Source organism: Convolutriloba macropyga, chromosome 11 (genome assembly GCF_964194025.1).
Source record: "Convolutriloba macropyga chromosome 11, txConMacr16.3, whole genome shotgun sequence".
In the NCBI taxonomy this organism is placed as follows: Eukaryota; Metazoa; Xenacoelomorpha; order Acoela; family Convolutidae; genus Convolutriloba; species Convolutriloba macropyga.
In genome coordinates this window covers 41,204,394-41,221,457 of record NC_134478.1, presented here as the reverse complement: position 1 = coordinate 41,221,457, position 17,064 = coordinate 41,204,394, and the positions used below count along the sequence as shown (strand labels likewise).

Here is a 17,064-nt window from a genome sequence, read left to right as displayed (position 1 = left end):
CACATCATCTGCAGAGCACCAACAACCCGAAACCTCAGAGCCTTCACGAACATCAGCCAGGAACAGAAAACAACCTGACACATTTGGAGAACCTATACCCACAAACTTGCTTAAAAAAGGAGGGAGGATGTGATGGTTTCAATGAAACATCAAGAAACTTAGAAGTTTTATTAAAGTTTCAAAGAACGAAAGAAGAACTTACCTGACGAATTTTATTGGTGTGTCGATAAGTAATGGCTACAAAACTAAACTCAATTCTAATTTTGTTTTGGCGCTATCATTATCTTATTGACCTATCAATCATATGTCAGAAGTAAATTCTCCCACCAACAGAAACCTGATTCTAACATCCACCGACCTCCAACTAATGAACTCGATTGTACCCAAGCCATATATGATTCTCATGAAATGTTGATGAAAATAGAAAATCACCTCCGGGATTCGGAGTTAAGATCTATTCACGTGCCAATCATGTAAAATATTTTTAGCTAATCTAAATTTTCTCTCTATATTTTGGCATAGATAACCACTATAAATACAAGCTAATTTTTGTATATTTTCAGTTCAAAATTCAATTTAAAATTCAACTTATTGAATTCTTTGACCCGTGTTATCGACCACGACAAAAACATTTTTGCCAAAATAGTATCGGCAATTTAATTTAATGTTTTGGGAATTTGAGGAAGTTTCAAGATTGAATGCTCAAATTTCGTAAAAAAAAGATGCACAAACTAAAATTGTTACAGCTTTGTCAGATTAACTTCTTTTCTTACTCCACAAGAAAATTATTTTGTGATCTTATAATTTTCATTATCATGACTTGTCTCAATTCTCACGTTTTTATTATCTCATAATATTTCGAGATCTTTTTAAGCTCTAGTTTTCGTGAAATTTTAGCTATAACTAATTGAAATAAAAGATTTAATAAGATTTAACCTGTTCAATGATCAGGGCGTAGACTGCAATTACGATCTCGAAGTATTAAGTTTAAGTTACAGACGGTTTGAGGTTATTTTTTTCTATTTCCAACGCCAACTAATATTACTTAGGTAAAAAGTGACAAGCTGACTGCTACTGATAACAGATTTTGCAAAATATAATAAAGAATACAATTTCAATATAGAAATGCAAATGCTTTATCTCACATCACGATTAAAAGCAAAGCTTTAGTCTTTCCTGTTTCACAAATTGGTTTAGATGAACTGAATTGTCATGATATAAGATCAAAACTTTACTGATCTTGCAGAGGCATGCAATAATGAATTTTTAGAAAAAACTTCAACTTAAATTTCAAATTCATCAATAATATTCTCAAATCTTGGTAAGATCTTTTTAATTTGTATGTTTTACGGAACCAAATGAAAAGATATTTTAAACTTGTACTCAATGACTTAAAAGGCCTTGTTCTTGCATACTTTTTGCTCAAAGCGAACTGAGAGACTATGGTCAAAATTTTGCGTCCAAATTCGTATTGGATCATGCCAAAAATTGTCAATATATTAGCTAGGATAACAAATTTTATATGTGGTATGCTTAGTGGTCTTAGTGTTGTCAGAATGATTATAGTTTTGAACGTAATAGTTTTTCTATAGATGTAAGAGATATATTCAATTTAGATAGTGAACGATGGTTTTATGAAACACAAACTATGCGAGCCCTCATGCGCTCTGCCGCTAAGAGGTGATCTGATTTCATAGTTGGTGCAAATGTTTAGGAGCTAAAAAAGAATAGCCATTTGGCCATTTTTCATCTGCAAGCGTGTACCTGTCGCAGTCACTGGATACCAAATCATTTATAATTCAGATCAAAAGTCATTGGTTTAACATGGGTGTTAATATTCCCAAGCCGAGCTCCCACACATAAATTTCGCATGTCCAGATTACGACCAAACAGTCCCACACAAAAAACGCTAATTCCTTGGGTTTAAAACTTGTGTTAAAGACTTTCGTTCAATTAAACGCTGTTTGTGCATTCAAAAATTGGTGTGCGTTATTTGCGAGTTCAAAGTGTGTATGGCCAGATTTTTGTGCATTCAGGTCGAAAATTTTGAACGTTTATGTCCAGTCAAATCTTACTTATACTAACAGCTTCAATGCTAATTTTTTTAATGTAGTCATTTCAGTTTAAGATACCGTAACGTGTTTTCCGGGATATAATTCCGTAGTAATATAACATCCAGGTATTACCGTGTAATTTTTCTGCCACGTCCACTTTGTTCTGCAATTGTAAAATCAACCTTGTCCAATTCTGTTCAAAATTTCGATTGCGCTCAACCTTCTGCGCTCAATGTTTTACTATTGTCATGATATAAGATCAAAACGTTACTTATCTTGCAGAGGCATGCACGATTGAATTTTTAGAAAAAACTTCAACTTAAATTTCAAATCCATCATTAATTTTCTCAAATCGTGGTAAGATCTTTTTAAATTGTATTTTTACGGAACCAAATGAAAATATCTTTTAAACTTGTACTCAATGACTTAAAAGGCTTTGTTCTTGCATAGTTTTTGCTCGAAGCGAACTGAGAGACTATGGTCAAATTTTTGCGTCCAAATTCGTATTGGATCATGCCAAAAATTGTTAATATAATAGCTAGGACAACAAATTTTATATGTGGTATGCTTAGTGGTCTTAGTGTTGTCAGAATGATTATAGTTTTGAACGTAATAGTTTTTCTATAGATGTAAGAGATATAGTCAACTTAGATAGTGAACGACGGATTCATGAAACACAAACTATGCGAGCCCTCATGCGCTCTGCCGCTAAGAGGTGGTCTGATTTCATAGTTGGTGCAAATGTTTAGGAGCTAAAAAAGAATAGCCATTTGGCCATTTTTCATCTGCAAGCGTGTACCTGTCGCAGTCACTGGATACCAAATCATTTATAATTCAGATCAAAAGTCATTGGTTTAACATGGGTGTTAATATTCCCAAGCCGAGCTCCCACACATAAATTTCGCATGTCCAGATTACGACCAAACAGTCCCACACAAAAAACGCTAATTCCTTGGGTTTAAAACTTGTGTTAAAGACTTTCGTTCAATTAAACGCTGTTTGTGCATTCAAAAATTGGTGTGCGTTATTTGCGAGTTCAAAGTGTGTATGGCCAGATTTTTGTGCATTCAGGTCGAAAATTTTGAACGTTTATGTCCAGTCAAATCTTACTTATACTAACAGCTTCAATGCTAATTTTTTTAATGTAGTCATTTCAGTTTAAGATACCGTAACGTTTTTTCCGGGATATAATTCCGTAGTATTATAACATCCAGGTATTCCCGTGTAATTTTTCTGCCACGTCCACTTTGTTCTTCAATTGTAAAATCAACCTTGTCCAAGTTCTGCAATTGTAAAATCAACCTTGTCCAATTCTGTTCAAAATTTTGATTGCGCTCAGCACCTTCTGCGCTCAATGTTTTACTATTTTAACTTAAAGCGAGTTGAAGATTTATAAGTTTTGATATTGGTGTCAAGATTGTTTTTCTTTAAAAAAGCGTCTGCTGAGATAGATACTTCAATTAGATTACATTGAGGCCAGAAACAGAACATAGCGGGACAAATTCTGGAAAACAATCCAATGAAGTGATTAAACGAATTGCAACAACTGAGTCCGACCAGCAGATCAACTGAAACAAGCCAACGAAGACTCAATTGAACAAAGCCAGCGAAGACTCAAGTCTAAATAGTCCTAAGTTTCAGAGAAACTAAATTAATCAAACAAACTAAACAAAAATATAATCAATGCTAATACCTTGAAAGCCATAATTGATTCACTTTAATAAACATATTAAACCATGCAAAAGACCTGAAAAGGTTTCATTTGCCACTAACATGAGAGAACTTGAGAGATGTAACAAAATAATTTAAAAAAAATCTGAAAATTGCTAACTTTATTGAAATTTTCTAAATTTTGCTATAATACTTTTTACAAAACTTTTTTGTCCAATGAATATGCCCAGTAAACCATCTGCAAGGCTTAAAAACATTTATTGGTCCTTGTTGTACACTACTTGAGTTGTGTTCTGTTTTTCGACCTGCGCGTTCGCTCAACAATTTTTGATATAGTGATTCGCTTAATGAATCAACTTACTAAGTGCGTTCTGAGAGTGAAGGCGGTTAACAAAGCTAAACGGCACATTGGGCATCGGTACACGAGAAGCAAAATGAAGAGAATGAATTTAGTAGGTACCTAAAACAAATGAACAAATAACAGTTTGCAATGCGGGAATTTTAATTGTAGACCTATACGTGAAACAATAACTAGTGATGGGTATTAGTGAACTTGTCTTCATAAAATATGACCTTCCATAGATTAAGTACATATTGTATTAAGTTTTTACAGCACTAGATTAGCAGTAAGGATATCAAGTTTGACTTTCCCCCTACTTAATAGTGATATTGATGACATATTAACAATTTTTCAGCGGTTAAATAAAACTAACAATAAATGTTCTCGTAATGAATAGCTAATGATAGTAACAACTTAAAGAGTTTTACAGTTTTTAGCTCAAAATTTACTCTTGTATTTCTTTGTCATCAAGATCCATATTGATTTCACCTGGGCTGTGATCTGCAGGGCGAATCTCTGGGGCTGTCGAGGAAACGATCCCGATGACCGCAGATGGAAAAGGATTCGGAAAAAGCTTCAATGGAGTAGCGTTGTCGACGATTGATTGAATGACAATTGTTGATGTGGTACAATATCTCCTGATCGCTTCTCCGTTCTATAGTATTTGCAGCTAAGTGGGCATGAATTCTTAGATCCACCTGATGAGTCGTCTTTTTCAAAGCCATAGATTTTTGGGTTTTCTCTAGTTATTTTTCCAGCTCGAGCAGATATTTGTTGGACGGCTTATTGAGGTTCAGATTTGGACGGAAAAATTACTTCGGTCGGATTTGTTGGTGGAGCTGGAACTGGTGGCTGGATAATTTCATCAGGTTGGTTTTGTGGCGCGAGATTTTCGGGAACTTTTGGCAAAGGTAATCGCATTGCGGACGTTTGAGCGATTTCATTAAGCGCCGCTTTTTGTTGTCCCTTTTGCGTGTTTCATTTTCGAAATGGGACTAGTTTTTTCGTATGTATTGCTCTCTTAGCCTCGGTGTTCTTCTCAAATACTCTCGTGTTCCAGGTCCACCGATGTATTCTTTTCGATTTGTGGCACATTTTTCCCGTGTTCCAAATTTATGAATCTCACTGTTTTAGACATGGACATTTAATCGGCAGGTTTCACAGATGACTGATGTATGACTGTCCACTCTTTTGGATGATGGAGTGGGGGGCCAGGACTTCATACAGGCCATCAAGATTTTTTTTCAATTGTTTTTGGGTTTTTCTGGCCAATTTCAATTCCACGGCTGTCTCTTTCAATGGAATTGATCGATACAAGCAGTTAAATTTCATGAGCTGATTCTTGTCATCTGTGTTCGTCTCTTCACGTGTTGTGGCATCCCGGGTGGAGGAACACATGTTTTTCTCTATCTACGTAACACTGCGGTAGCCTATCCAGTGTTCTTTTGGGTGGAGTTCAATTGGTGGTAACCGTTTCTTCATCTAAGTTATTTTTCAGAATTTTATCACAGCTTAGATCAGTATATATACGTAAGATACTAATAATGCCAAACGAGGTATTTGCACAACGACCAAATTGTATTTCGAAACGCGAGATCTGCGGTGTGTTTCGTTTCCATATTTGTAATTGGCATAATATTGATTTAAGTGCTGACTTGGTGTTAAAAGAGTTAGTATCTGTATTTCCTACATTTGTACATGCTAATCGTTGTTTTATTGGACTAATAAGTCGTTCTACAAGACAATTACACGATGGTCATTAGCAGGTGCTTGAATTAATTCTGTTTATTTTTTTTTAGAAAGTCCATCTATGCATGTTTATATATATATAATTCATGTTCTGTTTCATTATTGACTGGGCTTGCAAAGTCAATTGGTACTTCTTGGTTGTGAAATATTCATGGTTTTTGTGAAATACTTTGATGGGCGGTTATAGCAGATTTAAGGTTTTAACCAATTGCAATGCAGGGTTTGCATTGGATGGCGCGAACCAGTAACTCGCAATTCATGTGTGGCAACCAGCGGTGGTTGGCCATACAGACCGTCCCCCAGCCGCCCTGGTGAATTGCATGAAAGTCCCCTATAATGGCATCTTTGATTACGCTGGCTACTGCTATTTTATCATCAACGCAAACGCAACCACTGCTGACGTGCATTTGTTGCGAATACGAGTGTACATACATAGGGATTGAGTCGTGTTTTAGCTGGGCTTCCTCATTGCGGAGAATGCAATCCCTTACCTCCTTAAGTATTGCGTTTTTACCCGTGAGCGATGCAATAAATGAAATATTACAGATTTCCCCACGACTTTATCAATTGAGAGAGCGTGGCGCTATCAGTGAGCGGAATTCCAATGTATGAGTTCAAGGATGATCAGCGAGGCGCGTTGGCTATTGTGTCAGTAATAAATTATACGCGGCGCGAATTTCGTTTGGAAGCAGTTTGGTTGGATTGGCCTCAGAAGAATGATGATTGATTCATTTATGACGAATTTAAAGATGTCTGAATAGATTCAGAGATTGAGTTGATTGAGTTTCTGAGCAACTGTTTTTCAGGGTTTGAATGGGCAAAAAGCACAATTTTTTGTGCACCAACTTAGCACGTGGATTTATTGAGATATTTAAGGTATAAGCCCTATAAAGGAAAGGAATTTGCGGTGCGGATGTGATTGACAAGTTGCTGCTAATAATTTTTTTTACAGTTTAGTGGAATTTGATGATCAGGGAGTAACAAATTCAATGTTTTGCGGCGCGGAATGTGGTATTCGATTATTATTTTGTATTGTGGAGTAATTTGTACCTTTAATTTGATCTTTGTGTGAATTGGTATTTGAATGCAAGCATACGAGATATCAGATGAGTTTGAGCTAGATGTAGTGATTTGCTTGGCGGGTGCAATTTCATTTTAAAGCAAGCGAACACGGGGGGCATGACCTATATTCTAAATAAAGGCTTTTTTTTAGTTATGCGTTGCCCGATGAGTGGATGTTTGTTTTGAGTTGTGCGTACAGACAATGTGTAATCAAATTTAGAAACTGTGTTAACGAATTCACTGTTGTATTTTGCTCTGCAAGTGTTAATTCTGAAAAGAAGTTGTTTAGATGACAGGCTAAAAAATTTCGAAATATTTAGAGGGTGGGCATTTGATTTGATGTTAGACAATATTGCGACTAAAACCCTTCGTCGTAGGTTGAGGTTTTCTTGCTGGTTGATATGGATTGCGGGACAAATATTCCCTTAACCTCATTTCACCGCCGAGGAGGTGTTCTACTTTAATTTGAAATGGTAAATCCGATCGACCCATCATGATAAACGACTTTTAGACGATCTGTTACAGTTTTGTTTTTTTTTTGAGTTTACAGCGGAGTGCCCGATGATAAGCTATGATTGAAAATTCTTAAACTTAAGAATCTTTTTTAAAGTACTATATTGATCAAACTACTCGTAGTAACTCTACCTCAATCACATCATATCTTTCCTCATTACAGTTTCAAAATCGTGATGCGAATGATATAGGTTTCTATCCATCAATCATGAGTTGTTCAACAGCTTCTCCGAGGCTAGAGCGAGAGCGCGTTTGACGCAAGTTTTGAGTTTTGGTTTATGATGAATTCCTTAAGTGTGATTTGCGATGCGATTTTTAATGACATTAAAGTGGGTAATATGTAGATCTGTGTTTGTTGGTTCAAAAACAAGGGCTGGTGTTTTAGATTCGAGAGCTGAATCTGAATCATACCTGGTTGAGTTAGATTATATCCAAGCCATGAGATTTCCGACTTTGCGAAATGACATTTTGGTAACTTTATTTGGACGTTATTCGAATTTAATTTTGTAATGCAATCTGTGACCAATTTTACATGTTCCTCGTCAGAAACTTTAAAGCGAAAAGTGTTTTTGAAGCCCATGAGTGTGTAAATCCATGGCTTTCTGCAATAAAAAACCAGTTTTAAATCTATATGATCCCGTCATATAACCACTGACGACGTTAAAGTTGCACTGTTTTGCTGTTTCAGAATGAAGATTTGGTTGACTATATTAAGGATATTAGGGATCAATGGTTGAGCAGATAAATTTTTTATGACGTTCTGACTGATTATCAGTCATTATTTGTGATATAGAGTCTAATTAAGTGTCTATATTAGGCTTTTGGTATTAAATGTTGTAAATAGATTTATTTTCGGAAGCGAGTGCTAATTTTACGGTTTGATCTTTTTTTTGAAATAATAACTATTGGTGATATGAAATATTGAACTAAACAATTATTTAATTTTCCTATGTCCCCGTCAGTAAGTAATTTCTTTATTTCTTTATTTGATCTCTTTTGCAAATTAATAGGTACTCGTCGTCCATTTTGATGTTTAGGATTGAATGATCAGTGAAATATAGATTTAACAATAAGTATTTTGAAGATTATTTTGCTATTCGAAATCTATTTGGCATTGTGTGGTATTATTGTTAACCATATATGAAAAAATATATTCGAACATGAATAAAAGAAGAAAACATATCATTACTGAAATTAGGCGACAGAACGAATAAATCTACTACCAGAAATCGATCTGAAAAATATAAATTCTAAAAAATAATAGGGACTAATTTTCAAAAATAGTTTGTGTCAAATTCGTTAAAAACCTTCAATTTTTAAACAAAATATAGCTCAACTCAAAAATGCTTTATGAATGGCCAATGGGATTGATCATCCAAGAGTCAAAATGACAGAAAAACTAGATAACGAAAAAACTTCGAAATCCTTAAACACGTTTGTTTGAACGGAAACTGTACAAAATTTTGAGAAAAACGTTAGATTTGAATTAAAACTTTTCAATTGGTTTAAATTGTGAATTATAAAAGAGCTATTTAAAGTTGTCCATAATGAGGTTGACTTATGGAACGGTAAAGAAGAACGATAAAGAGGAAAAACCAAAAATCCATTAAGACGATTTGAAAACTAGTAGTGTCGTGTTCGTTAAAGTGGTCCGATTTCGACTGAAATCTGTCAATTAACACGAACTTTTTTCAACAGGCGAACTTTGAGACACCTCATTAATTAGACTGATTAGCAAAATAACAAGAAAGCTAAAAAATCAGGCAAAATGTAAAGCTGAACTCTTGAACTCTGTTTTAAGAAGACTAATAGCTTCTTAATATTGAAAAAAATAGTTTCCCTTTGGGCGGATAAAAAACTGTGATTATGTTTTCTCGCATTTCAAAAGTATCGGCAGAGACAATGAAGAGAAAACACGAAAGTCATAAGTCAAAAAATTTGATCTCAAACCAAATATCTTCATTAACACCTTTTTCTCAATTGACTTTAAAGCAGTTTGAAACAACAAAACGACTCGTTGCTGTGGAGCGCGAAAATTTGACTCTACTCAAAAAGCAGCAGAATCAAAAGTATCTTCGAGCTAAAACTTTTTAGCTTGAAGATACTTTTGATTCTGCGTTTTGAGTGACCGCGCTCCACACTTTTGTGCATTCTCACTGGGTAATTCGATGAAGTTTTCGTACGTTGGAAGTGATCTCTGATCAGACTCTAGTCAGACCATTGTCCATAAATCTGTGCGTTCAAAGTTATCCCCAGATTCAGGGACCGCAATTTTGGGCGCAAAGAAAAATCAACACAGCCCTGTGCGAACGTGATCTGATCAGAGGTCGCTATTGTCTGGCAATTTGGTTGAGTACCATCTCTTTAGTTTCAAAGATGGCTCCAAACGTGACTTCGACGTCATCATTTACTGCACTGGGTATCTGCACAAGTTTCCATTCTTGGAGGAAGACCTGATGCTCAAGACCAGAAACAGACTGGTTGTTCCGCTATATAAGGGAGTAGTCTTTCCCAACAACCCTCGTCTCATGTACATTGGTATGCAGGACCAGTATTACACGTTCAGCATGTTCTGGCTTCAAGGACATTTGTGTGCAAAGTTTATCAACGGTAAGTACGTATATATAGATTTGCTCCCAGGTCTCCTAAATTGCATCGGAGCAAAGAAATTAAAAAGTCGAGAATGAATACCTACTAATTCAGCCATTTAAAATATAATTTACGAGCATACGGCCTATAAAGACACCTTCGAACAGATTTGACCAATTTTTTATGAAGTTTGTTCTTTTTCTGAAAATTAGTTGCACTGATTGTCGCTCTAAAGGTACTAGAAGGAAATGTTTATGCGAACCAACTAACTAAGTTATTGACATTAACTCAATGTGAACAACAAGTGACGCTTCTATTACATATCGAAACGATTTCAAGTTCAATCGTAAGAAGTTCATGATTTTCAGGTGGAATGGAAGTGCCTTCGGAGGAAGAAATGAGGGTGGAAATAGCGCAAGAGGAGAAAGAGGAGGATGATAAAGTGAAGACAGTCTATGACGAAATAGACTTTCAGACCAAATATGTCAATGAGCTCCACTCTCTCACCAAGGATAATGGATACACAGTGAGCGTAGATGTCGCTGAGATATTTTACAAGTAGGCCATTTTTACTTCTCAAACAAATTCTTAGATGAGAAAAACGATCGAAAACAATTAACACTAAAATTTGCACCTGCAGGCATTTAAAGAAAAGTGAGAAAAATTGACGATATCCTATTTTATAAATTTGTAGTATGATTTATCGATACTTCAAATTTTAAATTCTTAGCATTTCAATTATTTTGATGTTTGAATACAAAACAAAACCAGGGGAAACCAGGTTATAAAACAAAACCAGGGGAAAATTTTTCTTAGACAAAAATTCCATAAAACTATCTTTGATGGAAAAAAATCAAAAGAATGGGAACCAAAAATCAGATGTGTTTTCACGTTCGTTTTTTTTGCAATTTTGTACTTCAAAAACTTGAAAACAATGCCAAAATTAACTGTCCCACCTTGCTGTTTCCCCTCAAGATAGCAACTTACTTACTTCTTTTGCAGATTTACATATCTTAAGGAATAGTATCAAATTTGTTGCGAAATAATTTCAGCTGCTTGAAGAGCAATTGATTTTTCTTTGCGCTCTTATGTGAAATATTTTTTGATGACTATTGTTAGAAGTTTTTAGAAATATTATCATAGAAGCTGCATAGGAAATTTTTCTTCCATCTTATCAAATATTTCAAAAAGGGGACGGGCGCATCATTTTTTTGTGCTAGTCAAACACAATTTTTGTTTATGCACTAGTAATCAATCTGGGATCAAGAAAAAGCATTTTTAACAAAAAGTTACAAAAGTTGTACAATCCAGAAGAATTCAATTCATTAGTCGATGCTGTGACTTAAAAAAATTTAAGATCATAGAAATTTTTCGTGAGTAATTTATGTACCCTAAAAATAATTAAACAAAAATACGAATTCTTGTTCCGATCCAATTTTGTGGGGAAGGAACTATATACTCAAATGGGTTATTTTGTTCGGTCAATTTTGGCCGGTCGGTATAATCATCGTAGAGAGTTGTGAGTGGTATCATTAGAAAGCCCGTTCAGCGTAGAATATGGAATTTAAAAGATTTTTTTTATTTTCACTTTTTACAGTGAGTTATCGAAATTTAAAGTTTTGTGAATAGGAGACAATATTCTATTGTTCTTATTCACATGTTAAGTATTTTTTTAACAATATTTTCGTCAATTTGCTAAAAAAAATACGTTAAAATTGTAAACAGTAGTGGTGTGATTTCATCTTTAAAGATAGAGGAACGTCGCCAAAATGTTCAATCCGAGTTCCAAGTTTTTTTTCTAGAATTTATGATAAACTTATGCTAGCTCCAAAAGAGAGCTAGCTCTACTCCCGCTGGCCTTTTTCCAAACTTAAACATAATAATTATACAAAATGCTTTCTTTATTTTTGAAATAAATTTTTTTTTAAAACAAACTTATCTATTTCGCAACGATTTGAACCATTGAGTGTTTTCTTAGACGCGCACCAATATCAGGGCTCATCTTGATCTCCAAATGGATCATTAAGCTAGAAAGAATCATTAGATTTTAATGGGGCGTGTCTTTTTTTAAATAAAATTTCCGCATTTATAGAATTTATTTAAGTTACTCAAAAGAATTTCAAATCAGGGCTCAAATATTGACAGGTGCTTTTTAAAAATGAGGCCCAACAAAATATGATATGGTTTCCGAGTTGAGCTCCTGGTGTTTATGGCTCTGATCAATTGTTTACGTAAAATTTTCTGAACCTCTCATGTTTTGCTTTCATTTCTTCTACTTTTTGTAGTCCAATGACTTAGTCTCCACAACCAAATGTCCAATTGGTTTTTTATGAGGTATAAATTAACCTTGAGAATTTTCATTCAGTCTCTTATAAATTTGAATAAAATTGTTTTAAGAGAATTTGGATGAATTATTGAACTTTGCAACTATTTTATCTTATTTCTCTCAAATTTTGGTGTAGTCTCAGAAAAAACAGGCAAAAAACTATTTTCTGTGATCTATAATTTAATTTCTGTAACGGTTTTATATTTAATGAATGGTTTCTGGGTTTTGATATCAAAAGTTTTTATTTTTTTATGCTTAACTGTACATTTTATAAATTCTTTTTGTCTCTATGTTGAGTTTTCACCTTTTTGACAAGTCAATTAAATAGAAGCTTAGCTAGAAAAACGAACGGCGTTGAAAAGGACATATCTGGGTATGTTAATTGTTTCTACTGAATAGTTTATGTTTTTGGGCTGAGACACAGCTCTCTACCAAAATGTAATGGATTTCTATTCATTTTTGCTTTAGTTTGTCTTTAATTTTGTCGTTATGCTACACATGCCTGATAATTATAAGACTCAATTGCTTTTTCAGGACGTACAACTAAACCTGTTTAAAGAATTCAGTTTTTAGCTATTTTTGTCATGACTTTCAAGTTAAATTTAAAAAAAACAATTTTTCAACTGTCTTCTTTTTGCTCTTGTTTTCGTCACCATGTAACTCAATCTCACTAATAAGAAGTCTCAAATACTTTTGCTGATTTATACTTTTTCTCTGTCATTTGTTTTTTGTAGACTGGTGGTTTCGACTGTTTAATTTCATAAAAAGTTTTTGAGATTTCCATACTGTTCAATTGTTAGGTTCCATTTTGTTCTCATTTCTGAGTATAACTTTTATAAGGAAGACCCGTCGATGTTCAGATGAGAAGCATGTGATGTTCTGCAGTTTTTTTTTCAGATAACATTTTGTAAATCTAGTGCCTTGAACACTGTGTTGTCGTAAAAACACCTGGGAAAGTTTTGTCTTCTGCATGTATTGTTTTTTTTTTTGTAATCTCATGACTTAAGTTCATTTTAACAGGCCTATATGTCTTTCTGAGGTGATGCAAATTAATTCATCTCTTTTTGTTTAAGTTTTATGTTTTTTATGACTTGAAAACATTTATTGTAAAAATTTTATCTGAAATTTCGAGTTTCACCTTTTTCGAATTTTTTTTTCAGACGATTGAAATCGTATTCTCTTTAAAGACCGGTCACAACCCGTTTCTAGTGAGATATAATGTAGCCTTTATACCGGTATCACTTTCACCGTTTGTTTTGCTGCTTTGTTTTTGTTCTTAATACGAGATTTCATCAGTTGTTTTGAGTTTTTTATATTTATACATTTTAAAGAAATTTTGTTTTCTTTTTAAATTATAACATTATAAGTAGATCCTATTGGCTTTGAAAAATTGCGCAATGAACCATTTTTATTGGTGTTATATGATGTTTATGGTGTTAGCGCCTTCACTTCTATTTTCGCGCGCGATTGAATTGAACTTTTTAATTTTGCCGGTATTTGTCTTCTTTTTGTAGTCGTATGACTTAAACTGAATAATGACAGGTCTCAATTGCCTGTTTTGTGATTTCAATTAATATCTATTGATAATAAGCTCTTTGATTTTTTTGCTTTTTAAATTAGAAAGTTATTTGTAAATTTCGCACATTTTTGCTATTTTTTTCGACCTGTTACCCAGTCGATTGAAGACACTTTCCATATCTTTTCTAATGAAGTATAAGTTAATTTGTTTTGTATAATTTTATCTGATACGAGTTGGAGTTTTTAATATAGACATCGAGTTATGGTCGTAATTAATGTTTTTTGTTTGATTTGTTTTATCTTTTCTAGTATTCCTTTTAACAACAAGTTTCATCGGGCCTCTAACGCGGCCTTATTTGATTCCATTATTGGTTTATTAAACAGTTTGTATGTTTTCTAATATTTTTAAAATTATTTTCTTTATTTAGTAGCCAATTAAGTCAAGAATGCGGAGGAGTGGGGTTGTATTTTGATGTGCGTAAGCACATTACTGAGCCTCCTTGTTTAGATATACTTCCTTCTGATATAAGAAACAATCTTATGCTATAAGAAACTGGATCTAAAATTGAGAAGTAGCGTTAACAGTGCCTCATTGATTGTGTGTCAAGGATATTGTTGTACAGACAAAATTTAGTATGGATCGGACAAAATTTTCAACAAAATTACTCATCACTTAAAATACAAGCGAAGTCATAAGTGCGTTAAGATGCTACCCACGCGTCGATGAGATGGTTGTAGGTTTTTTAGAAAAAAAATGTTGTGTTCGCGTGAATTGGATGAGAAACATCAGATTTTAGCTAAATTTCTGGCCTCATATAAGATGCATTATCCATTATGAAAATGTTTCTGTATTTTAAAAATATTTTTCTCAAAAGTAATGTATTCATCTACTCAATTCTAAGTTAACTGTATCGCAGGATGAATTTTGTACACGGGGATTAAACAAGTAATTACATTTTGAGATTTTAAATCCAGAGATGCTTTTGAAGTAATGTTAGTTTTTGGACCGAACTCATCAAAACTGCAGCATGGAACCGTATCAGTGACTGCAGAGTGTCAATTAAGTAATTTAAGTTTTCCATAATTTACTAGTTTATTTTGAGAAAAAATCGTACCAAACTCTGAGTTATGATTAAAAAATCATGATAACAGTAATACCTAATGCGATTGAAAAATGGTAAATTGTTCTTATGAGAGGCAGCCCTCTGAAATTTTGAGCAATTGCAATTTATGGCTTTTTTTAATCGGCGTGACTTTTCGGGTCATATTATGATCTAAATACTTGACTATCAAAAAAACAATGCAATGAGATTTATTTCGGGATTGGGCTGTGGTTTTTTTGTTGTCATCAGGTGGGAAGAGGACAGGATGCGTGACATGGGCACTTACAAACACCAGACACACTTCAAGTCAATCTTCAGATAAACAACACATACTCCTCAAGCAAACAAAGTTGGCCTCCGAATTTGACAGAAATCGCTAATACAGTCATTCCAGAATTCACAATATGCAGGGAGGGTGTTCTTTTTTAAAAAATGTATCGCTCATTATAGTAGTGAATTTATTTGCTTATCATTGTTGACATAGATTCGATAAAACTTTTAAAAAACTGCAATTGTTCTTCTACAGAAAACTATTGTGCGAATTACCAAAAAAGGAGACTGATTTTTCTGAAATTTTGTTAATGATGCTAACAGCTAGACGCATTGCAAGTACTTTCTTTTTTGTTCAATATGAAGCACCATAACGCAGTAAAATTAGTTATGCTAATCAAATGTTTAAGTTCATCACAAACAGATAGGCACAAATGCAGAAAAAACTCAGAATTAAGAAAGTTTACATTACAATAGATAATTCAGGAAAACTGTGGTCTGGCAATGAACTCATTATGAATGAAGGATCTTAATTGTTCCCACCCATTTTAGTGGGGGGAGCAAATATATACTCAAACGTTTCTTTTTCAGTAAATTTCCGCGGATCGATATATTCATCGTAGCAGGTTTTGTGTGGTATCATTATAAAACCCATCCAGCGTAGAATATATAACCGAAAGATTTTTTAATTTCGTATTTTCGACTTAACGAGATGATGTTTAAAATTTCGTGAACATTTTTCAGATTTTCCTTCTCATTACTATTGTTTAGGGTTCTTTAAACAAAAATATATGTAATTCTTTCATTTGTTTATAAATTCAATTCAATCACGAAATCAACACACTTGGATAACTATACCAATAAGTATGTTGTTTCCTTCCTAATTATAAAATATCTTTTGAACAAGCTCTTGTTGTTCGAACAATTGTTTTAAAAAATGGAGGAACATATAATTTTCTTCAGTCAAAATTTTTCACTTTTTGTTAACGCATCGTAGAGAAAAAGAAACCAGGCATTTTGACAGATCACTTTGAAATTTAAATTAGCAACAAACAGGAACTTTGTAGTAAAGTTAGTCAGGTTAAGTGGAGATTTTTCAGTCACTCTTTGCAGTTTCAAGCCTAAAATTAACAATTTAAGCTTTATGACTAAAAACTTCGATTAAAATGATTAACTTTGTTTTTTCAGAAAATTTTCGCTTAAAAAACATTTCTATACGTCTCTCTGTCTTCGGTTGGTTAACAGGGAATTCAATGATTGAGAAACTCTTCATATGATAAACGAAAATATCTTTTGAGGAAAATGAAGAAATGTTTTTTCCTTTTTCAGTTCACAGAAAAATTTTTAAATTTTCCCATTTCTTTAAAAGAAAGCTCTTAGTTATAAGAGTAAAGAGGCTAAAACGCAAAATTTTTTGATAACCAGTGGTTTGCTGCGCTACAAAAGAGAGCCTTTAATAACAGCTTTCAACTACTCTTAACATGCTAGACACAGCTGGACACAGAGTGCAAAAAATTGTGCAGACATTTTAGAAAAATAGAGTTCAATAAGGTCAAAAAAATAGCAAAAACTTTTGGTTTTGAAAAAATTCCAAACCAAAATTGAGCTGATTTAATATAGCTGCAAACACATCTGCGAGATTTTTTAAAATATAAACAGTACAATTATGCTCATTAAACATCAGAAACGACAAAGCGTTGCGGACAAAGATAAAAAAAAACTCATTTCAGACTTTAGTATCAACTTCACGATTACCAATAAATTTACCTCAAGAAGTCCGCATCTTTTTTTCTAGGAAAAAACAACCAGGAGATTAAAGAACGGTTAGAAGCCATGAGTAGAGATCAGATAACAAAAAAAATTTTAAAA

The 17,064-nt window shown here is 33.6% G+C and overlaps 1 protein-coding gene across 1 annotated transcript in view; it reads left to right on the top strand.

Moving 5' to 3' along the window:
* LOC142349678 (trimethylamine monooxygenase-like) overlaps nt 1–15,404 on the top strand; it is a 34,453-nt gene extending 19,049 nt beyond the window's left edge. Inside the window, exons 6-8 of the mRNA XM_075401401.1 lie at nt 9,758–9,999; nt 10,347–10,536; nt 15,175–15,404. Coding sequence (XP_075257516.1) covers nt 9,758–9,999; nt 10,347–10,536; nt 15,175–15,247 — 505 coding nt within the window. The 3' untranslated portion in view covers nt 15,248–15,404. The remainder of the gene's footprint in view (nt 1–9,757; nt 10,000–10,346; nt 10,537–15,174) is intronic.
* Nucleotides 15,405–17,064: the final 1,660 nt, after the last annotated feature.